This window comes from Panthera tigris, chromosome C2 (genome assembly GCF_018350195.1).
Source record: "Panthera tigris isolate Pti1 chromosome C2, P.tigris_Pti1_mat1.1, whole genome shotgun sequence".
NCBI classification, from domain to species: Eukaryota; Metazoa; Chordata; class Mammalia; order Carnivora; family Felidae; genus Panthera; species Panthera tigris.
This window is the reverse complement of record NC_056668.1, coordinates 52,295,583-52,320,962: the sequence shown is the minus strand read 5'-3', so window position 1 is coordinate 52,320,962 and position 25,380 is coordinate 52,295,583. Positions and strand designations below refer to the sequence as shown.

Below are 25,380 nucleotides of genomic sequence, written 5' to 3'. Positions count from 1 at the left end.
TTAGATCCTGCATTGTTCTTTTAAAATTTGGGGGATAACTGGTAAATACTGCAGATGGTCTTTGGACAGCCCCAGAGGAAATATGCCACTGTTTTAACTGTCCAGTTTTATTTGCCTCTTTTTCTACACTTGAGTAAAAATTTGGAAGTATTTCAGATAACAAAAACAAGAATTAAGAAAAACATTCCATGATGCCTCTTCCTTGAGATAACCATTCGATAGGTTTCCTTCTTACACGGCATAATTTTGGTCGATGCAAATTTTCCCACTTCTTTTACAGCGAGCAAACCTTTCCGCCCTGTCTTTCCTTAGATTTTTATAATCTTTAAATGAAGTATTAAATTTTCAATTTAGCATTACCATACTGTAAATCACAGGCAATAGCACTTTGCTTTTTGGAATAGATTAATCCCATCATGTTTATTCACTCATTTCTCAAACTTTTATTACTATATAAATGGTACATCGGCTATGGTATTTTCAATTTGTACGTTTTAATTCTAAGTGTGGATACAAAATTTTACTTCGGTTAGTTTTTGAAGAATTTATTTTTGAAAACCTTATTGCTTTTCAAATTTTCTTTTTATCAGGAGACCATTGACGATTATTGTACTCTCCGTAGTAATTGTGTTGTCTATCTTTTCCCAATGAAGCATGAATACTTTCAACTTTACAACTTGCTATAGAAGCCCAGTGTGCCCTATACCTGCCCAGTAGCAAAGTTAGCATGAAGGAAGACGTATGGTAGTGATTCAGAATTGAACTAAGTATTTTTGCTGTTTATGACAATATTTTTAGTGTACCTAGTGACTTTTTAAGTGAAATAGTTTCATGGAGCATTATCATACAGCTGTATATTTTAGTCTACTTATGACCTGTAGTATATCCAGAATCTAATGTTTAGTCTTAAATGCATGATTAGTAACAGCATATCTGACAAACCTATAAATTACCCTAAAGAAATTTTTAAAAAGTATGTGTATTGTAAAAGGCAGTCTTTCCTCTGACCTAATGTTATATCAGTGATGTTTAAAATGCACAATAACTGAAAGTAAATTTTATGAATATTTAAATCTAAATCGTGAGGAAATTTCTAAACTTATGCAGAAATCACCATACTTGGTTCCACTGGTTACTCTTCCAAATCAAATGATTAACATTTGTTGCATGGAATTTGATTTATCTTCTCATTGCTTCCTAAAATATTTCAGCAAAGTTAATGAGGCTGAACCATTGACTCTTCAAATACTGAAAGTGCTAAATCTAACACAAATTTTAATCTCGAATTTAATGAAAGCAAGTTTAGTAGCCTGACTTAGGTCAAAAAGCCTCCAGCAAAGCCAGGAATAATTACTGTACTCAAGAGAGGAAAATAATAATCAAAGACTTCAACTCTTGCCTTACATTATCTAGTCAAAAACTAGTATAAATATGTGTTCATTTTCTTCTTATAAATAATCCTTACATATTCTTAATGACAAACTTAAAGGGATGTTCAAACAATGAAATATAATCGGATCCTTAATATCTACAATTTTTACTTATGGTAGCATTTCAGATTTCACTGATTTTGAATTTGTGAAAAATATTAATCTATTTGGGTTTGTTTTTGGTAGTTAAAAGCAAATACTTTTGAAGTTTAGGCTATTAGCCAAGCAGCGTGCTTGGTACTGTGTGTTAGAGGACATAATTCAAACATGATGAGTAACGTAAGACCCCTGCCCTCAAAAGAACTTAGAGTACCTCTGGAGATACTGACAGACATAAAAGAAAGTAATATGAGAGAAGAAAACAGAGGAACCAGAGATAGAAGTGGTGTGGCTAAGTAAATTATCAGTGTATCAGAAATGGCAGAGGTAATGTGGACCTACTCAGAACTGAAACCAGTTCTATGGATTTAAATCCATAAACTACTAATTTTAAATCAGTTAGGTTTATGATCCTAACAATTTACTATAGTACCACTGACAAAATTTATTTTTCTGCCTTCAGTTCCAGTTAATAAACATAATCAGAAGTAGCAAAATAATTTTTTATTTGTGTACAATTCACAATTTGCACTGTTTCAGATACCCCCTCTCTGCCAAGGTGGTTGAAAATGTCACTTTTTAGTGTATGTGCAAACCTTAATGTTAATAGCACAATTTTTAATAATTGAATTTACTATTTAGTGAGCCAGTTAAAAATGACTTTTAGGGGCAGCTGGGTGGCTCACATGGTTAGGCTCAGGTCATGATCTCACAGTTGGTGAGTTCAAGCCCTAAAGTGTGCTGACAGCACAGAGCCTGCTTCAGATCCTCTGTCCCTGTCTCTCCCTGCCCCTCCCCCACCCTCCTCCCACCCTGTCTCTCTCTCTCAAAAATAAGACTTTTAGCATAGGATGCCCAATATAGTAGTATTTTAAAAGACACTTTATATGTACAGGAAATTTATGTACATGAATTTATTTAATCGTCACAAATCCCGAATGTCAGGTCCATTTTAAAGATTAACTGATTTGATAATGACACTTATAGGCAAAAGTCAAAAAAAATTTTTTACAACAGCTTCTGTTCATTGTGTAGGACAGAATGGGACAGAAAATAATAATTTGAAGCAGCTTGTATCACTAAGAATTTTATAATTAAGATCTGAAAATTTTAAATATAAAATTAGTATTTTGTATTATCTAGGAATAAATAGGAGGAGCATGTTTGAGTGACGAATAAATTAGAAATAGGCAAGTGGATTAGAAAATGGTTAATACCAGTCATGAAATTATTTTCCTAATTTATTTCCAAAACCTTTGATCTTTATAGAGAATTTCTAGGATTTTTTCCTTCAGCCACTTGGTAGAGATCATCATTTTAATTTGAAAATTATCTTTACTTTTAAGATCCCTTTCTTGATCCAGCAAGTGGCCAAGTTCCTTTGCCTCCTGCTAGGAGATTACCAGGCGAAAATGTCAAAGCCAACAGAGCATCACAGGACTATGATCCGCTTCCTTCATCTTCAGGTGAGTTAGCAAACAATAGTAATACTGCTTCCCTGCATTTATACAGTGCTTGCTGGTTTTCAGAGCACTTTTTTATTCGTTACAGAATTTAATGAGCACTCCCAGCAAAGTATTTTTGTCACTTTACAATGTGCTTACAAAACTTGTATTACAAGTGGAATCCCTACGAAACTGCCCCACAAATAAGAAAAAAAAAGAAAAAAAGAAGCAGCTTTCATATTAACCTTGTCACTCAGTAAAGCACATATTCTGATTCAGAGTCTGTTCCTTCTCTAACCTTTGTTTTGCCATACCAGAGATGAGAAATGGGAAAAATCTCTTCGTGCATCAACATGCTGCATTCTCTTGTTTCTCTATTAAAGGGAGAATTCTCTTTAGAATTAATATTAGCACCAAACTATTAATTTTCCAACCTTACTTAAGGGTGATACTGCAGTGCTCCCCTGTCAGCTATTACGTAGAATGAGGGAAGAATGTGCCGTCTCAGTAAATACCAGTCATACTCGGAACCATTAATAATGAAATGCCGCTGCTTTGCTTCTTTGGGAGACCTTCCTCCAACAGCATGTCTAAAATGGTTCCCCATACCTTACGCAGTCCCTTTCTGCACTCTTCTTGTGCTTTATTTTTCTTCATTGCATCTGTCACCGCCTGAAATTCCATTCGTTTGCTTGAATTCTTATTTGTCCATCTTCTTTGCTAGAATATTAATGCTTTGAAGATAGGAGTATGGTTTGCTTCACTGCTGTATCCGCATACGTTCACAAGAGTGCCTAGCACGTGGCTCTTGGATAGGTGGATGGCCGAGTAGAGGAGTGGCTGATGTATGGGTTATGCTGAACACACGTTTTTCTTTATTGAAGGATTGTGGTTTTCTTTATTGAAGGACGGTTGACACAATGTTACATTAGTTTCAGGTATGCAACATAGGGATCTGATAAATCTATACCTTATGGTATGCTCACCACAAGTGTAGCTACCATCTCTCACCATTCAGTGCCATTACTATCTCATTGACTGTATTCCCTGTATCGTACCTGTTATCCTCATGACTTATTCATTCAATAACTGGAAGCCTGTATCTCCAATTCACCTTTACTGATCTTGCCCATCCCCCCCATACTCCTCCCCTTTGGCAACCATCAGTTTGTTCTCTGTGAGTCTGTTTCTGTGCACGCGCACACACACACATACACACATATACACATACACACCAGCTTTATCCATTCATCTATCAGTAGACACTTAGGTTCCTTCCGTATCTGGGCTATCATAAATAATGCTGCTGCAAAAACATAGGGGTACATGTATCTTTTCAAATTAGTGTTGTTGTTTTCTTTGGGCAAAATACTAGTAGTCGAATTACTGGATCATATGGTATTTCCATTTTAATTCTTTGAGGAACTTCCAGACTGTTGTCTGCACCCATTTACATTCCCCCCAACAGTGCTGGAGGGTTCCTTTTTTGGACACCTTCGCCAACACTTGTTATTTCTTCTCATTTTGATTCTAGCCATTCTGACTGCTGTGAGGTGATCTCATTGTGGTTTGATTTGCATTTCCCTGATAGTGATGTTCCACATTTTTTCATGTGTCTGTTGGCCATCTGTTTGTATTCTTTGGAAAAATGTGTTCAGGTCCTCTGCCCATTTTTTTATTATTTTGGGGGAGGAGTGTTGAGTTTGAGAAGTTCTTTATATAGTTGGAATGTTAACCCCTAATCAGATGTATCATTTGTGAATATCTTCTCCCACTCAGTATGTTAGATGGTTTCCTTCATTGTGCAAAAACTTTTTATTTTGGTGTGGTCCCAATTGTTTATTTGAGAAGACCTATCTAGAAAAATGTTGCTAAGGCTGATGGCAGAGAAATTTCTGTCTGTGTTTTCTTCTAGGAGTTTTAAGGTTTCAAGACTCACTTTTAATCCATTTTGGTTTTGTGTATGGTGTAAGAAAGTGGTTCAGTTTCATTCTTTTGCATGTAGCTGTCCAGTTTTCCCAGTACCATTTGTTAAAGAGACAGTCTTTTTCTCATTGTATATTCTTTCCTTTGTTGTAGATTACATGGGCTTATTTCTGGGCTCTCAATTCTGTTCCACTGACCTATGTGTCTATTTTTGTGCCAGTACAATACTTTTCTGATTACTGCAGCTTTGTAGTATATCTTGAAATCTGGGATTAAGATACCTCCTGCTAGGTTTTTCTTTTTCAAGATTGCTTTGGCTATTTGGGGTCTTTTGTGGTTCCATACAAATTTTAGTACCATTTCTGTGAAAAGTTCTGTGAGTTGTGAAAAATGCTGTTGGTATTTTGATAGAGACTGCATTGAATCTGTAGATTGCTTTCAGTAGTATGACATTTTAATTCTACCAATCCATGAACATGAAATACTTTTCCATTTGCTTGTGTCATCTTCAGTTTCTTTCACCAATGTCTTAACAGTTTTCAAAGTACAGGTCTTTGACTTCCTTGGTTAAGTTTATTCCTAGGTACTGTGTTCTTTTTGGTGCAATTGTAAATGAGATTTTTTTTATTTGTATCTCTGCTACTTCATCATTAGTGTATAGAAATGTAACTGATTTCTGTGTATTAATTTTGTGTCCTGCAGTTTTACTGAATTCATTTATTCTAGCAGATTTTAGTGGCGTCTAGGGTTGTCTATAAATCGTATCATGTTGTCTGCAGATAGTGACAGCTTTACTTCTTCCTTACCAATTTGGATGCCTTTTCTTTTTTTTTTTTTTTTCTCTGATTGCTGTGACTAAGACTTCCAGTACTATGTTGAGTAAAAGTGGCAAGAGTGGACATCTTTGTCTTCCTGCTGATTTTAGAAGGAAAGTGCAGTTTTTCCCATTGAGTATGATGTTAGCTGTGTGTTTTTCATATATGGCTCTTATTATGTTGAGGTCTCTTTCCTCTAACCCCACTTAGTTGAGAGTTTTTATCATGAGCAGCCAGATGTTGAATCTTGTCCAATGCTTTTTCTGTATCTATTAAGATATTTATCCTGTTTTGTTGATCTGGTATATTCATGTTGATTTACAAATATTGAAGCATCCCTGCATCCCTAGGATAAATTCCACTTGATCATGGTGAATGGTCCTTCTAATGTATTTTTGAATGTGGTTTAGTCATATTTTAAGGACTTTTGCATCTATGTTCATCAAGGATATTTGTGTGTGTGTGTGGTGTCCTTGTCTTGGTGGTTTTGCTATCAAGCTAATGCTGGCCTTGCAGAATATATTTGGAAGCTTCTATTTTTTTTTAAATAGTTTGAGGAGAATAGGTATTAAATATTTGGTAGAATTCACCTATGAATCCTCATTTTTTAACTCATTTTCTGGACTACTGTTGTGAGGTTTTGATTACCAATTCAATTTCATTACTAGTAATTGGTCTGTTCAGAGTTTCTATTTCATCCTGATTTAGTTTCAGAAGATTTGATGTTTCTAGGAATTTATCCACTTCTACTTTGTTGACTTTGTTGGCATAGAATTTTTTATAGCAGTAGTTTCTTACAATCCTTGGTATTACTGTGGTTTCAGTTGTTATTTCTATTTTGTTTCTAATTTTGTGTTTTTATTTTTGATGATCCAGCTAAAGGTTTATCAATTTTGTCTGGTTTTTTTTCATCAAAGAACCATCTCTTGGTTTCATTGATCTTTTGCAATTTTTTTTTTCTTTTTTGTCTCTATTTCATTTGTTTCTGCTCTGGTGTTTATTATTTCTTCCCTCTACTAACCTTGGGTTCTGTTTGTTCTTCTTTTTCTAGTTCCTTTAAATGGAAGGCTAGATTGTTTATTCGAGACTTCTCTTGTTTCCCGAGGTAGATCTGGATCACTATAAATTTCCCTTTAGAACTGCTTTCTCAATATCTTAAAAATTTTTATACTGTTGTGTTTTCATTTTCATGTTTTCATGTATTATTTTATTTCCTCTTTGATTTGTTGACCCACTGGGTGTTTAGTAGTGTATTGTTTAGCCTCCACATGTTTGAATTTTTTCCTTTTTTTTTTTCCCTTGTGATTGATTTCTAGTTTCATAACATGTGGTTGGAAAAGATGTAGCATATGATTTCATTCTTATTAAATCTGAGATTTGCTTTGTGGCCTAACATGTGATCTATTCTGGAGAATATTCCATGTGCACTAGAAAAGAATGTGTCTTGATGTTTTTGCATGGAATGTTCTGCATATATCTGAAGTCCATCTGGTCTAATGTGTTGTTCAAAGACATTGTTTCCTTATTGATTTTCTGTCTGGATAATCTATCCATTGAAGTAAGTGGAGTGTTAATGTCCCCAATCATAGTGCTGTCAGTAGTACTCTCTTCATGTCTGTTAATACTTGCTTTATATATTTAGGTGCTTCAATGTTCAAGGCATAGATATTTAAAACCATTAAATTCTCTTGTTGGAGTGAACCGTTTATCATTATGTAATGCCCTTCTTTGTCTCCTGTTACAGTCATTGTTTTAAAGTCTATTTTGTCTGATAAGTTGCTACCCTAGCTTTTTTTTTTCCATCTCCATTCACATGGAATTTTTTTTTTCACCTTTTCACTTTCAGGCTGTATGTGTCTTTAGATCTGAAGCAAGTCTCATGTAGACACCATACAGATGGGTCTTGTTTTTTATCCATTTGGCTGTCCTGTGTCCTTTGATTGGAGCATTTAGACCATTTACATTAAAGTAGTTATTGATAGGTATGTACTTTTTGCCATTTTATTAATTTTTGGTTGTTTTATAGTTTTCATGTTCCTTTCTTCTTTCTTTACTTGTGATTGATGACTTTCTGTAGTGTTATGCTTAGCTATTTTTTATGTACCTATTATAGGTTTTGGGTGTGTGGTTACCATAAGGTTCATATATAAATATCCTAAGTATATAGCAGTCTATAGTAAGTTAATGGTCACTTAAGTTTGAACCTATGCTCAAAGAACATTCTCACTCCCCCCTCCACATTTTATGTATATGTTTTCATAGTTTATGTCTTTTTATTCACAATTTTCTTCTAATTATGACCTTTTATTTTCCTCTCAGAGTCCCTTTGACATTTTTTTTTAACTCTGGTTTAGTGCCAACGAACTTTAACTTTTGTGTCTGGGAAACTCTATCCTTTAATTCTGAATGACAGCCTTTCTGGGTAGAGTATTCTTGGTTGTAGGTTTTTTCCTTTCAGTACTTTGGATGTACTCTGCCATTCCCATCTGACCTGCAAAGTTTCTGCTGAGAGATCAGCCTTGTGCAGTTTCCCTGGTATATAACATTTTGCTTCTCTCTTGCTGCGTTTAAAATTATCTTTAATCTTAACATTGTAATGAATATGTGTCATAGTGTGGACCTCATGGGTTCAACTATATATATATATATATATATATATATATATATATATATAACTATATATATAGTTCAACTTGTTTTGAACTATATGCTTCCTGAATTCTTCCAGATTCTTCTGTTTTCTTCCCCAAGTTAGAGATGTTTTCAATGTTTGCTTGATGTTGTCCAAGAGATCCTTTAACCTAGCCTTCTTTTTTGAATTCTTTTTTTCTTTTTGCTGTTCATCCTGGGTGCTTTCCATTATCCTGTCTTACAGAACCATTTTTCTGCATCTGCTAAAGTACTGTTAATTTCCTCTAGTGTATTTTTCATTTATTCTATTCTTCAGCTCTGACTGGTTCTTTATATTGTTTATCTCTTTGTTGAAGTTGAGTTCTACTCTTCTCTGCAGTCCAGTGCTCATTTTTATGTTCATTAAACTCTTAAGCAATATGCCTAATAATCTGTGTTAATTTATTTATTTTTCTGAGGTTTTGTCTATAATTTGGAGCATGTTTCTCTGTCTTGTCATTTTGGGTGATTTTGGTGTCTATGAATTAGGTGGAATGGCAACTTCTAAACATGATGAAACAGTCTCGTGTACGGTCCTCTTTTGTATAGACTGTGTGCCTGTTGCATTTGGCTGGAGGTCCCTAAGTTGAAGTGTGCCCAGGCTGGCATGGTCCCAGGGATCTCCAAGCAGAGAATGCCCTGGCAGGACAGCTGAAGTGGGTGCAAGCCAGGGTGTCACAGGATGCTCAGTGTGGAGTTGCCCTGGAGGGGTGACTGGAGCCAATGTCGGCTGTAGGAGCCAGTGCAGGCGTGAGCCAGGAGGTCCCAGAGCACTTTGCACCCCGGGGTGCCCAAGCAAACTGTCTGAAGCTGAAGCGGTGTAGGAAGTGTTCCAGGGTTCTTTGTACCTTTGCCACCTCAGTGCAACAGCTGGAACTGTATTGAGTGCTGACCAGGGTGCACCACGTTGGAGCTGCCTTGTGGGATTCTAGGGCTGGTATGGACTGGGGGCCGAGGGCTCAGTGAGGTGGTAGTCCAGTTAGGGTGCCTGGACCGTGCTTCCCATCCTCTCTATCAAGGTGGAGGGGGAAATATACTGTGCATTCACCAGCCTCTCCAACCTGGAGTTTCAGCAGCTTTCCCGTTGTTGGGCAGGGTTCTAGGGCTAGTCCCTTTATATTCTAGTTGCTCTTTTAAACCACAGCTTTTTTTCTGTGCCCTAAGGCAGGCAAATCTGGGTTCCCTTCATTACCAAGTCTCCATGTCTCTTGCTGTTTTGCCTGGTCCTTTCGTTGTACAGAAGCTGTTCAGTTGGCCCTCAGTTCTTCAAGAGGAATTGCTTTATAAATAGGTGCAGAGTTGGTGTGTCCCCACGGAGAAGGTGAGATAAGGGTCTTCTTATGTCACCATTTTGGACCAGAATTGAACACACGCATTTTTTGACCAATGTAAACAATATTTTTGTCTTACAATTGTAAACATAAGTTTTTCCTATGTAGATTTTTGTCCTTTTTCAAGATTTTTTTTTAAACTCACAGCTCAGTTCACACAAGATTTGTTAATAGTGACAGCCATACATTCCGTAACCTCGGAATAAAGATAATTAATGAGTTGCTTTAAGAATTATTAACACAGTAGTTCTTATGTACTTGATGATATGCATGGGAGAAGTAGAAGTCCCTCTATGGTTTTATACGTTTTAACATTTTAAGATATCTCAGAAAAGTATAGAAAATTCTATTAACCTTTTCAAATTTTGGTCCACGCTGTCTTGCCTATTAACTTCTAGTCCTTCCAAGATTTCAGATATATCGATGGGTGGCCATTGAAACAATAGTCAAAAGGGCTGGATTTCCAGACAGATGAAAAAATGTGTAATTCAAGGAGTGACATTATCTGACAGCCTCTATATAAGAGAAGGAAACAAATCCCTTAAGGAATAACATTAAAATATAACCTTGAGGAAAGTACCATGACTGATTTAAAATAACATATTCACTGCCACCAACTCTGGATTAAAAGAAACATATATTCAAGTTTTTTGAAAGTTGTGGCCAAAATGCTGTATTTACACAGCTTCTTTACAGTTTTGCTTCATAATATGTGGGTGTTGTATAGCCCAGAGGAACATCATTCACATACGGTTTCAGATGGTAGGAATTCTGATTAGCATTACACTAGAAATTTCAAGGAGGAACTTTGAGTCACAACCTTGTGAAAATATACCCAAATAGGGATTTACCAGAAGCCTCAACTGGCTTTTACCTGAGTGATAAAATTGTCTTGATTATTGCTCTGAAGGCCTCAGCTAGCTGTAACTTCAAACATTTCAACCTTCTCCCTGAACTCTCTTTACAAACACAGTCAAACCACAGAAAAATAAGATTCTTTTTTTCCATCAAGATAATTTGCTGTCATGCAGCTCACAGGACTAACAGGCTGTCCACTAGTGTATTTCACAGCAGCAAAGGGGCTGGCTTTGCCTTTTGGATTAGGTCTCTCCATTGAAAACTTGAGACTAGGTGCTGTGTGCCTTTAGGATTCTAATAGTCCTTATTTTGCATGACATGTTTTCATTAAGGCCTTTTTAAGGTGACCTTTAAGGATTCTTGTATAACTGCTGCATCCTACAAATTCAGTTTCTCTTGTCTTTTATGTTGTTCTAAATATCAACTTTATGTGAAAAATATTTTTTAAAAATTTAAAAATATTTGGGGTCAAATATTCTTCTGTGTGCTGACGGCTCAGAGCCTGGAGCCTGCTTCAGATTCTATGACTCTGTCTCGCACTCTGTGTCTCTTTCAAAAATAAACATTAAAAAAAATTTTATAATTTTAAAAATACTTTTTCATTGATTACAAATATTTCCTTATCTTCTTGTCTAAAAAGACTGGGTACATGTATGTCTACATATAGCAACAGTCTTCCAAATATTTTATTGCTTCCCAAAAATATATTAGATGTGACAGTTGATTTTTAATGATATGAATGTCATAATAGTTCATCAGAAATAAGTGGATTTCCAAAAAAGAAGAGTGGATTTCACCAGACTGTTAAAATTCGCATATATACCTGTATGTGAGGCAGACATTTTTTTTTTTTTAATAATCTTATTTCTTAACATGGGTATATTAGTCACATAGGTCCATAACTATACGGGCTATGTGTGCATTTTTATAAATTTTCCAGTTTCCTCTTCTCTTGTAAGAGATAATGTGCTTTGGTTTGAATGCCATTCTTTAAAAATCTAGGGAATCCAAGTTATAGTAGAATAAGTATGTTTGTGCTCGTGCTGCTGAAATGTGGCATTTGCTCTGGGGAAGCTTTTTCATTTTCTCAATATGTAGAAGGCAGTTGAAGATACTACTAAAAAATTAGAATTTCAGCACATGACTTATGTTAAATGTGTTTGGTAAAAGCTCTCATTACCAAATACACTGACAAAATAAAGGAAGTCTCATCAGAAGAGGAATTAATTCCAATACTACTATTTTTTTTAACTAGGTTAAAGGAAAGTCATAGAATATTGAGTGAATTTTATATTAAGACCAAATATTCTATAATTATCTCTATTAAGATCTCAGTTGAAAAGCATGGCTTCACTTCACTCAAGGGTTAGAACTGTGGAGTTATTAGTGATAAGATGTTTAAAGATAAATTATATGTATAAGATTTTGTTTGGTGTTTCAATAAAGGAAAACGTAGTGTTAAGGTTTTACTACAATTCAACTGCCTCAAACGTCTTTCCTTACAGTTTTAGTTCTCAAACCACAATATCTGGAATCTTTTTTCTTAAAAATTTAATAATGTAATTCTCCTATAACAGTTTTTTGGATGTATTAAAAAATTACATAACTTTAGCCTTAACTATCATAATTAGCTACCACTATGTATGTGAAGATTTTTTTATTTGTAATTTAGTGAAAGCTGTATTAAAACCTGTGCTTATAAAATCAGAGTATCTCTATGGATAGCAATTGAAGCTTATGATATAAATAAGTTCCAGAGTTAGTTGATCTATCTTAAAGAATAACGAAGTCATAATGATGATGTGTTTAAAATTTCTTCTAATGCCTTGATCAGTTAAATTCGTATTTTTCTTTTAATTCTCAGATATCGTTAGTTTCATTAATTCTCAGATATCGTTAGTTGAGAAAATCAGTAGTCTAAGTCTTGGTGTCTGTAATCAAATAGCCATGAAGTAGTAATTAACAGAGATTATGTCTCAGATTGTACATAATAATCATTTCTAAAAGGCAGTTACTGTGGGCCAAATGTTAGGCTGAGTATTTTAAATATATATAGATTATGTATAGAGAGATAATATATATAACATGTAATTATATAGTTATAAATATATATATATATGTATGTATTTTGTATCATTTGTTGATACACTTTCTCTGAACAGCACAGAGACTGTGGCTTTAACCAAAAGTGGACAATCAGGAAGTTGCTTCAAAGTCTGTTTTATCTTAAAAACTTAGGCAAATTTTACATTTTCCTCCTTGGTAAATCTGTATTCATTTTGGTATTTAAAAAAACACTGACTTTCTCACTTCCTCGAGTAAAACTGGTGCTTCAAAAAGATGTACTGTTTATAACCCACGCTCCAAGTATTCTTGCACTTACTTTGATATCATTGCCATTGCTCATAGTTCAAAACGATGATGAGCATGGGCAGCGGCACCAGAATACACAAGGATGGCATTTATTCAGGTACAGAAATTCCCATAGAGTTGGAAAAATTCATAGTAATTCCAGCGGACTCCAAAATTATAATAACATTTCGGGAACTATGAGATAGTTTCATCTTCTGTTTCACTGCTGCTTTCTATTACCTACACATTCTAAACAGAATAAGGACCCGGTGTCTCTTTTAGACATTGTAAAAAAATGACAAGTGGGAAAGTGAAGGCTGTCTGTAAGTTTTTTAAAAAGATGTGTAGAAAGAAGGATTGGTTTTAAGTAATTTGCTCTAATGATGAGCGTGAAAATGCCTCCCCACTTTTTTTTTTTAATAGTTTCCACTCTTAGTTCAGGTTATAACAGATCTTCCTTAAAAGCTTTCTGTATAAAAATAGGCACTCACAACAAATCCCCTGCTTTTTTCCCCCCTCTTCCACACTTCTCTGACATTGCTATTAATTTAGAGTAATTACTGTTCCATAGCATTTAAGTATAGCAGTTATCATAGAGAGCGAATTCATTGTCCTTTCTTTTTAATGCTCAGTATATGTGCTGAAGAGGCCATTACATTAATTAATTTGCATACTGCCTGACTGAGAAGGGATAAATAATACCTCTAAAAATGAGATAGGAAAGTAGATTTAGAAAGTGAGAATTGTACAAGTAAATTACTTAGCTCAAGGTCACTCAAAATCTTAGTTGTGAGAATGAGATGCATCTGACCAGTCCCATCTCTATGTGATGTTCCTCATCTACATCAAGTGAAGTCTCTGTTGTAGCTGTCAATTACCTGGTACAGAGTTATTCTATCCAATTAAAACAGTCGAACAAAAATTAAGCTATGCCAAATTGAATAAATATTCTTAATAAATGGAAATTTATATATAACAAGTGGCCAAAAGTTGAAACAGAGTCCATTTTACTTCTATTTGTAGGCTCCAATACATGATAAAATTAAAATTCCAAGCATTTATGAGATTTTGAAGAGATGCCAGCATTGTTTTGAGGAACATTGCCCTAACATTGCAATGAGGACTAGGTTTAAATGAGCTGGGATATGTGAGTTTTGAATTTCAAGGGAAAATATCAATTGGGAAAATAAATCTTTGCTTTAAGAAAGTCTTTTTTTTTTTTTTAACTGTGTTTAAAATCTGTCCTGATTCCTTTTAGAGGTCATTTGAATCACTTTCCCTAGTTGATATTTTGTGTGTAAAACGAAAAAATACCAGTTTCAGGATCAGAGATACCTTCACTACCCTCGGGTTGACTTAATCATTGTGTGTGTGTTTCCTTGTTTAACTTAGATTTCTTGAATTATGTTTACTAATTTTTTTCAAGTAAAGAAGAGTCATCCGCAAATTACATTGCCAGTATTAATTATAGCAGCCTTATATAACAGATGGGTTTCCTGGGGGTTTTTCCTGGTAAAAGGTACCATTTTTTTTTTAGTGTTATCTACTAGGATCAAAAATACATACCTTTAGGGTGAGAAGATGGTAGCATCGTCGATCCTGAGCTCACCTCTTCTCATTGACACACTAAGCCTGCAACCACACATAGAGCAAGTGTCTCTGAGGATGACCAGAAGACTAGCAAAACAGCTCTTCCAGAGCTACAAAAAGAAAAAGCCACATTGACAAGGGTAGAAGGGGCAGAGAGGAAATGTGGCTGTGAACCAAACCCCTGGAATGGCAGCCCACAAGCAGGAGGGATATCACGGGACAGAGGTCCTCGCTGGAGCAGGCAGTTCAAACCCCACACTGGGTACCCCCCCACCGACCCTAGGCATCTGCATCGGGAATATGAGACCCCATAATATCTTTGAAAATCAGTGGGGATTAACTCCAGAAGAACCAGAGGGCCATAGGAAATTCAGACTCCACTCTGCTCTTAAAGGGCCCACACATAAACTCACTCCAAGAGTTAGCACTGAAGCAGCACTTTAAAAAGGACCGGTGCCATTAGTGTTAATTTATTATCATAGAACATGCGCAGGAGGGACAGAGATCTGTAAAAACTTTTTCCAGGCATGGAAGTGTTGGCAGGCACCATCTTTCTTGCCCTCCTTTAGCCTAGCTAGCCCAATGCTGGTGGTCACCAGTTCAGACACCCTCCATCTACTTTCCTAGCACTGCTCATCCCACCCTGGCATTCCCCTGTGGACCCACCCTGCCACTTCCTACAGATGTCCCTCCAAAGTGGTTCCTGCCCTGACACACCTGGAGGGCAGCCATGGTCAGGACCAGCATGCTGCCCCCCGAAGGAACTCCTGCCCTGGGGTGGGGAGAGGCCAGCCCCACCCGCATATAAACCACACATGGAATACCCCTGGAGCACCTGGTTCTGATGACTGGAGAAGACTGTACTTCTGGGCCCTATAGGAGACCTTCTACACAAGACCACTACCTTCAAGATCAGGAGACAGTGCTGATCTACCTAATATGTAGAAACAGAGTCAGACAAAATGAGAAGACAGAGGAATAATTTCCAAATGAAAGAACAAGGCAAAACCTCAGGGGAAAAAAAAAAAACTAATTGAAACAGATAAAGAGTTCAAATAAATGGTCTTAAAGATGCTCCTGGACTTGGGAGAAGAGCGAATGATCTCAGAATTTCAACAAAGAAAATATAAAAAAGAACCAGTCAGTGCTGAAGAATATACTAACTGAATTGAAAAACACACTAGAGGGAATCAACAGCAGCTTAGAGGATGCAGAAGAATGAATTAGTGATCTACAAGACCAAACAGTAGAAGTTATCCAAGCTGAACAGAAAAAATGAAAAAATAATTTTAAAAAATGAGGATAGGTTAAGGGACCTCTTGGACAACATCAAACATACTAACATTTGTATTATAATAGTCCCAGAAGAGAGAAGAGCAGAAAATTTATTTGAAGAAGTAATAGCTACAAGCTTCTGTAGCTCAGGCTAAAGTCAGGCTCAGGAAGCACAGAGAGCCCCAAGCAAGAGGACTCCAAAAAGATCCACACAAAGACACATAATAATTAAAATACCAAAAATTAAAGATAACAAGAGAATCTTAAAAGCAACAAGAGAAAAGCAACTACCTCTATAAGGGAACACCTATAAGACTTCCAGCTGATTTTTCAGCAGAAACTTTGCAGGCCAGAAGGGAGTGCATGATACATCCAAAGTGCTGAAAGTGGGGGGTGGGGGGGGACCTACTACCAAGAATACTGCACTTGGCAAGATTATCATTCAGAATTGAAGGAGAGAGTTTCCCAGACAAAAGTTAAAGGAGTTTATCACCACTAAACAAGCGTTACAAGAAATGCTGAAGGGACTTCTTAAGTGGAAAAATAAAAAAGGCCTTACATAGTAAAACTAGTAGATCAATTACTTATAAAGTGGTAAAATCAACTGTATCAACAATAATTAGTTAAGGGAGGTTCATAATAAAAGTATATGCAATATTACATAAACACATTAAAAGGGTAGAGGGTAATTCCACTTCTCGTATTTTTCTAAAGAAAACAAAAACACTAACTTAAAGAAATAGATGCACCCCTGTGTTCATTGCAGCAGTATTTACAATAGCCAAGACATGAAAGCAATGTAAGTGTCCATCCATAGATGAATGGATAAAGGTGTATATACACACAGAAAGTCACACACTGGAATATTAGCCGTAAAATATGAGATCCTGACATTTGCAATAATGTGGATTGACCTAGAGGGTATTATATATACTAAATGAAATAAGTCAGACAAATACCGTATGATTTCTCTTGTATGTGCAATCTAAAAAAAAACAAAAACAAAAAAAAAACTCATAAATACAGAGAACTAGTAGTTGTATGGGGGTTGAGAAATGGGCAGAATAGCTGAAGGAGATTAAGAGGTACAAACTTCGAGGGGCACCTGAGAGGCTCAGTGGGTTCATCATCCAACTTCAGCTCAGATCATGATCTCACAGTTCGTGGGTTCAGTCCCTGCATCAGGCCCTCTGCTGTCAGCATAGAGCCTGCCTCACATCCTCTGTCCCTCCCCCACTTGCACTCTCTCTCTCAAAAATAAACATTAAAAATAAAAGAAGAACAAACTTCCAGTTGTAAGTACAACATAAGGAATATAGTCAATAATATTGTAATAACTTTGGTGACAGATGGTAACTATACAATAGTGAGCATTTAGTAATGTATATAAATATCAAATCATTGTTGTACACCTGAAACTAATATATTTTATGTCAACTGTACTTCAATTAAAAATACATAAGCTTATTAAATTTAAAAGTTCTAAATCTTAAGACTTCATTGTCAGTTATACTATTCAATATGTCTCTGGCTGCCACAGTAGCCTTCCCACTTATGTGATATATTTAGCTGTTCTTTTCAAAGATGCTTGACATTCATGTGCCTTTCTCTGTATTTTGGACAAAAACAAAATAGTATTAAAAAAACTCTTAAAGAATTACCTATAGAATACAAGGAATTTAGACTTGTATTTAAGTCTAAGTACTTTTCTCACCCAAAAGTAAATCAGAACAGACAAGATTTCAATGTATGAATTCTGTGTTGAAGCTCAGAAAGCTTGCTAGGATTTCTAATCTTTTTTTTTTTTTTTTTTTTTTGGAAATGATTAGAAGTGAAGTAAAATTTATTGTCCATCTCTGTGTGACATAATGGAAATACTTAATAGAAAATAAATGGAACCTGAAAACACAGTAAGAAATGCAATTTAGCAGACCATAATTAACTTGAGATGTTTAGTTACGGATGCAAGAAACAGTACAGACTTGAGCAAGAACCAGAAATTAATGTATGTTCTTGTATATGAGCGTAATTTAATAAGCTGTATCTACAGCTATATCTTTTTTTCAAACTGGGCAGTATCCTATAAGAAAATTTAAGACTGCCATACAATGTGGTGTGGAACTGAGTATCTTCATACTGGAGGCTTTCACATATGTATTCTATGCTGCTATATTGCTAGAATTGTAAACAGGGTATTTTTTACAAGCTACCTTCTCATGGAAAAATAGACTTGTAAGAAAAATGTAAAAGAATGGACTAGATAATTTTTTATTTCAATTTGATTATTATTGAAAATATCTGCTTACAATTTCCCATGAAGGTATTGGGAAGGTTGGCAAAGCAGCAGAGACGAGGAAGGAGAGGATGGAGACCAGAGTCACAAGGCATTTGGATTGTACCCTCACTTCCTCATTCACTTAACTTTGATTTATCATCGGACATTTGTCAGTGGTCTGCGGAAGATATTAAAGAAGCATTGATGTTTAAAGAGTCTTAAATCCATAAATGTATTTCATGGCATAAATTTGACAATTTTTATTTTCATCTTTTTTTTTTTTTAATTTAGGCTTTTGATATATAGTACCAAGTATAGATATTATGGAACTCCACAACAGAAGTGCCTTTTCAAGCTACTGGTCCCTGCCCTGGTGATCTGTGTGCCATGGTGGTCTATAACTTTTTCTCTTAGTAAGATTACTCTCCATTCATGGTTACCAGTGTCATTTGATTTAACTTGGAGAAACTTATCAGGGGACTGATATGGAGCCCAAATCTTCACTGCTGAGGTTCGCTGCTGGCTTTGCTTTTTCTTTAGCAAAACTTCCTAAGTTGCAATCTGGATACAGTATTTGAACAAAGCACTGTTTACTTCTGTTCAGCCGGTTAACTAACAGTAGACCCGAAGCACCTGCTATTTCCCCCCTTCCCCAGCACAGTTGACAGCATGATTAACTTAAAAAATCAGACAGGCCAGGACATTACAGTGCATATTGCTCAGAGTAACTGTGCTGTGGCCTGGGTGGAATGGAGGACCTGATGGGGATGTCCTCCCAGGAATGTTGACAACCTTGTAACAGTTTCCTCTGGTAGAAACTTCCCAAAAAAGTTCCTTCACCATAGTAGGAAAAAATAAGCTGTGTTCCCATACTGAAAGCCTTTCTTTTTTAATTTTTTTCCCCTTTTCTATCCCTTATTTTATATGGCTTAAAGAATACTATGTAGAATTGGGAAGAAATCTGTATTAATTTCTCAAACTTCCAACACATGCTATCTCCGTTTTTTAAATGTTCAAAATGGGGACAATATAACCTACCCTACAATAGTATATAAAAATGAGAAAAAAAAATTTTTATGGAGAAAATGAAAAACAGCATTTTCATATAGAATGAGATCATACCGATAAGTTGTCTTTATTTTTATCCCATTATTTACATGCTGTCTCTCTTTTAAAATCTACAGATGGTTCACAAGCACCAGCCAGACCTCCTAAACCACGACCCCGCAGGACTGCACCAGAAATCCACCACAGAAAACCCCACGGGCCCGAGGCAGCATTGGAAAATGTTGATGCGAAAATTGCAAAACTCATGGGAGAGGGTTATGCCTTTGAAGAAGTGAAGAGAGCCTTAGAGATAGCTCAGAATAACGTCGAAGTGGCACGTAGCATCCTCCGAGAATTTGCCTTCCCGCCTCCAGTCTCTCCACGTCTAAATCTATAGCAGCCAAGACTGTCAACACCAAAATGGCAGGCATTCGATATTCCAGGATCATGGAAAAGAGACAAGTGAGAGAAGGTGTCTCCTCGTGTGGCATCTCGAGAAGAGGCTTGGAAGTGCTGCTTCTCAGAAGACAGCTGCTTGCTCAGGATGTCAACAGCTGTGCTTATTTCTGCTAGCCATACTTTTAAATCAGGGTTGAACTGACAAAAATAATTTAAAGACGTTTACTTCCCTTGAACTTTGAGTCTGTGAAATGCTTTTCCTTGTTTACAAGTTGGCGAAGTTGCAGTTTGTTTTTGTTTTTAGATTCGTTTTAGGGTTTTTGTTTTTTTGATACCTGTACTGTGTTCTTACAGACCCTTGGTAGAGTGGTCAGGTCTGCTGTAACATCTCCCACCAACTCCCTCACTGTCCACGTCAACAGCTAAGTCACATGTTCATTTTGATCTCTCCCACCCCGCCCCGTCCCCACTCCTGCCCAGGTCCAGTTCCATTTCTCCCATTTACAAGATGCTTTAAAGGTTCTGATTTTCAATGTGTCAAACTAATGCAAAAAAAAAAAAAGTGTGTGGCCTTCACTACTGAGTCTTTTCTTTGGAAACCTTTGCTGTTGTGAGATGGGAAAATTATGAATGTATAAAGCATTTTTTTGTCAATGAACTAACTGCCTTTTGATAAGGGGTTTTCATATGATCTAAAGGAACATCCCTTTTTAGTGTAAGTTTTTTGATCTTTAACCTCCCATATTCTCATCTTTGCCATCCCAGGGGTGTCACTACTCTGTAAAAATATAAAATATTAGAAAGCAACTACTGCAGATGTGGGAGAAATATACTTGCACATGACAATGCCGTACTGAAGTTATATAATGAGGTCCCCTGACATTTATGCCTGCATTACTTTGAGGCATGCTGAGTAAGAGGGCCGTCTCCCTGAAATATATTAATAATTTTCAGATAAAATTACCATACCTTTCCCGAAGTGGAATAGAGTTCATTTCCTATTTGAGTGATTATACTCTGGTACCTAACAGGTTTAGGAACCAGCTCACATTGCAGTGGAAAAGTTAAATCTTTGATGCACTGTTAAGTGCCAATGCTACTGTGGCAATGTTTTTTTTTTCCTTTGGCAAAATCTCTGCAATCAAATTAGAGTTCATATTTGATTTGTAGATTCTCATTGCTCCATCCAGTCAGGGGAAAGAAATTCATCTAGTTTTGCTTTTTTTTCTCCCCCAAAATGGAGGTTGGTTCTTCAGAAACATTATTTTAATCTACAAATATTTATTGAGCATCTATGATGTGCTTGATGCCATTAGGCACTATGTTTTTAAAGCACAAACTCGCAACTGATTCCAATATAATGTTTTGTTATTCTTTATCTGTGCTTTTGGTGGTAAAAGTCTCTCTCTGATGGACAAAGCCTAATGAGTAGTGGAGAAATGGGACAAAAACTAGGCCTGTGTAAAATGCTTGAACCCACAGAAGGTTCCCTAAATATGGACTAATTGCGGGTTTGTGCACCTTTCTACCATTCCCTCTCTAAACTTCACACCCAGTGTGATGTAATGGGATGCATCTGAGAGCTTCAGGCTTTGAAAGGACAGGACCAAACAGCTAGCAGAACCCCAGGGAAGTCCATGTTCAGGACTGGAACAGCCACCAGGTTAACCTGGGGAGGTGAACTAATGCATTGTTTTCAAAGAGGCATGTGCCACATGTCCTTATTCGTCAATTTGGCTATCACGATAGGAGGTCCTTGAGAGGAGTCACAGGTCTTGGGTGTTTTAATTTCAAGTGATTCTGCACTGGTTAATGTCACTGGAGAGGAATTTTTACTTTTCCTTAGATGTTCTTCCTCCAGGTGGAGGAGTGCAGTTTTTGTACTTTTAAAAAATTGTATCAGCTAATTCTTCATTGATTTATGAACTCTGCATATATCATGATTATTCACTTTTGTTTAACCAGTCTCTGATGTCACATTGAAATAGCACTGTATATTTTGTTTTTTTATGACTTGCTGATCATAGGTACAACTAAAAGCCAAAAGTTGCCAATTCATTGTGATAACATTGTTATAACTTTAATAGGGAATGAGATAAACTACAAATGTTAGGAAACATAGTACATCTTCATTCAGACAATTTTCAAATATGTGAAATTTTCCAGTGAGAATTAGAAAAAGACTGGTGATAATATAGTAAATTTAGACAGACTTTTTAAATCTATTTTGCAAAGAAAATGTGCTAGCCCCCACTAAAATCTCTGCATCTTGTACCCAATAGTAGCCATCAGTTTTATCATGAAAAAGAATGAATCAAAAACCTGAGTGGAATGGAAAGAGGGAAACTTTCAAACAGTCATGAAAAGCCCATTGCTACCTATTACCAACGACTACCAAACTAAAAAAAATATATATATTTTGTAGAAATAAACCTAAATACTTTAATCATAGAAGTGACTACCCATTAAGGGTTGGAAATGAAGGTGACTTGGTTTCACTGTGATCCAGAAAGTTAGACATTCCTTCCATTTCTCAAGACTTAGTAATACAATTATTTTTTGAGCCAGTACACCATATAATCCATATACTTAAATCATGGCCAATATTGCTCTCCTCCATCCCCCAACATGTTCTGGGGATAGAAGTACTTATCCTCAATGATAACCCAGTAAATTAGTCTGCATAATTTTTTTTCCCCTTGATGTCTGCAATACCCTGGCCAAATTTTCTACAATTGAATCAGAGTAGTGCTTATGGTTAACTTGAACCTCCTTCCACATGACCTTTAGCTCTTGCCTGTTCACCTCCCATCGCCCGCATTGCAAATAGTCTTACTAAAGCCCTAATTGCAACTTCAAAAGGTCCATTTGTTAACTCAATATTTCACACACAAGAACACTTGCAAAGATTTCTTCATAATGTGAATTTTTTTCTTTTTCAGTTCCATAAGCATTTCCTACAGTTTGGACATTTATTTTTCCTCTTGAATTTTCAACTTGAAGCTTTAATTTGCACTGAATTATCTAACCTGGTTAAAATTTTCATTTTCTTCTCTTAAGCTGACACATTTGGAAGCAAATTACAGTGTGTTTTCAACAATACAGGTACTTCCTGTTGACCTGGAATTTTAGTGCTTCTAGGAAAAGTTGCCAGAAAAAGACAGCAATAGAGTGAAGGGTTTCTTCCCAATTACTATTTTTTTTAATGCCTTTTTAAAACTTGTCTAATGTGGCAAAATAGTTATGTGTTCAATTAATTTATATTCATCTTTTTTCAATTCTGGTTATTATGTAAACTCAAGTACTTTATCTGTTCTTTTAAGGTATTTTATAAAATGAATCTTAACAAAATGCAGAGTTGGTATATATTTTTCTAATGAACACAAACATTTCTTTCACAGCATTTCTATGTTTTCTTTGTGTTAAACAAAAGACATTGGATTCAAAAGTTAACTGGACAAAATGGTACCAAATGCCCATCCCAGATGGGTATTAGTTATTAAATACCAAAACCATATCCTTTTAAGATATTTACATAAATAAGCTCCTTCTGTGTCTTAGACGTGAAAGTCAGAGTTCTGGTAAGGTTACAAGAATCCTATCTGGGAAAGGCTGAAGCATTTCCGATGACATGGTATATAATTGATAATTCCTAATCAACTAACATCTAATTTTCTCTAAATTTTTGATAGTTTTAATCATTTGTTATATAATGGAGAGCATATAAAATGGGTCAGTATATAACGGGGAGGGAACAATGGAAATGAAAAAAAAAATGTTAATAACTACCCATAAAATGTAGGGGCGCCTGGGTGGCGCAGTCGGTTAAGCGTCCGACTTCAGCCAGGTCACGATCTCACGGTCCGTGAGTTCGAGCCCCGCGTCAGGCTCTGGGCTGATGGCTCGGAACCTGGAGCCTGTTTCCGATTCTGTGTCTCCTTCTCTCTCTGCCCCTCCCCCGTTCATGCTCTGTCTCTCTCTGTCCCAAAAATAAATAAAAAACGTTGAAAAAAAAAAATTAAAAAAAAAAAAAAAAAACCATAAAATGTGAAAGTAGTACCTGCAAAATCCCATGCATCTTTGTAATAGTATTTATGCCCTTAATAGTTATGCCCTCCAAGCACATACAATTAAATGGGGGCATACATATAAGCAAATAATTCCAATACAATAAATGCTACAAAGAAATGGTCACATTGTACTGGAATTATGTATTTATAGTAAATGCTTAAGAACATTTATGGGACCCTTACTGTATATACCATGTACTACTATATGGGCCCTTACTATGTGAACTTAGTAAAACATTTAATACTTTTAACAACCATCAGGCCTCTTCTAGGACCTCAGAAGCAAAATAGGGAGTGACACATTCCTTCTGGAAATTTTGACTAGTGATAAGGCTGTATAACATTTTGTCAGCCTAAAAGAGGAAAACTCCAGAGGTAAAACATTTCAACTAAGAGTAGCACACATGCTAAAACACGGCTACTTAGGCAAAGGTGAGAAATAATGGGTCTGAGGAACACAGAAAAGGCTGAAGAGAGTATGTTGGTGCCTCTTAGTAAAGGACTGTGCAAGACATCTAAGATTCTAGGAACCATTGAATTAGCAATCTGTTGCTGGAGGTCAGAGTTGGCAGTAACCATGAAAATAACTAGAATTAGGGTGTGTCTAACAGGAATTGCCACATCAAATGGCAGGCAATAGGCTAAGGGAAATTTAATTTCCATGCCTTTTCTTCGTGTCCCTCTTTTGCTTGATTTTCAGATGAAACTTGAACAGTATTCATAATTACCTGTTTTTGCTTCCTTGTCATCCCTACTGACACTACCCTCCTTTAGGTCTGAATTATGACTCTTTTAGAATTTGACTTCCAGGCTCCAATGCAAGACAGAATGAAGGTTCTGAACTTCAAATCCAATGTTAGTCCCCAGTGGCTTCCGATGATAGGGATTCCCTGTCTGCATTCCTGTTTATACTCCCCTCCCACCCAAGGCCCTCATCACTTTTGCTAAGCTTACAATTGCCGAAATATGCTCTATGTCTTTGCGCTACTCCTGAATATCCCTTTCCCTTTTCCCAGTCTGGCCTACTCTTAGTTTTCAAAGTCCAGCTCAAGCATTGCCTGTGTGAGTCACCCCCTATCTTATCCCACAGAGTGAGTCGAGCATGCCATCTTTTTATGCCTCACACAGCGCAATATAACACCTAAGTGGTTCTGCAGTCACCTTATCCCACAGATGGTCCCAACTAGACTGAATTTCCTTCGTAAAGGTAGCGCATCTGACTTCTGTGTCCCAAGTTCCTAATACAGAACATGTACGTAGTGCACAATAGGATGTTTCAAATAAAAATTGCACCCTTGAATAGCCAATGCTAGAAACAACCCTAAGTTCTGGCTTCAGCTTGCCACTAGCTTCTGTGTGAAATGGTATCTTTCTTTGATCCTGCTTGCTTCACCCATGGACCAGAAGATACATGTAACTACTCACTAACATGACCACAGTAGATACCTCAGTTTGTGTTCCCTGTTGAGATAGGGAAAATTATTTATAACCAAAAAACTCAGATGCACCAAGTAAAAGCTAGGAGATTATAAAATTTACTTTGGTAAAGCTCAAACCTGTCTTTTAGTAACTTGAGAAGCTAAGAGAATACTCACTTCTTCATAAAGAGATTATGACAAATGTCTATTTAAGAGATTACTGCTCACAAATTCCTATGGCAACATGACAGTGGTTAAGAGTACAGGCTGTGAAGCCAGATTACCTAGGATCAATCTCTACCTCTGCCACTTCCAAGCTATGTGACCTTAAGCAAGTATCCTAACCTCTCTGCCCATTAGTTGCCTCATATGTAAAAGGA

General features: G+C 36.3%; 1 protein-coding gene across 8 annotated transcripts in view; it reads left to right on the top strand.

The window, feature by feature from the left end:
* The window catches only part of CBLB (Cbl proto-oncogene B), a 221,157-nt gene extending 199,347 nt beyond the window's left edge, over window positions 1–21,810 (top strand). For all 8 annotated transcript variants that reach the window (XM_042956253.1, XM_015544975.2, XM_007098582.3 and 5 more), the window contains 2 exons: window positions 2,876–2,995; window positions 19,251–21,810. In XM_042956253.1, coding sequence (XP_042812187.1) covers window positions 2,876–2,995; window positions 19,251–19,510 — 380 coding nt within the window. In that variant the 3' untranslated portion in view covers window positions 19,511–21,810. The remainder of the gene's footprint in view (window positions 1–2,875; window positions 2,996–19,250) is intronic.
* Window positions 21,811–25,380: the final 3,570 nt, after the last annotated feature.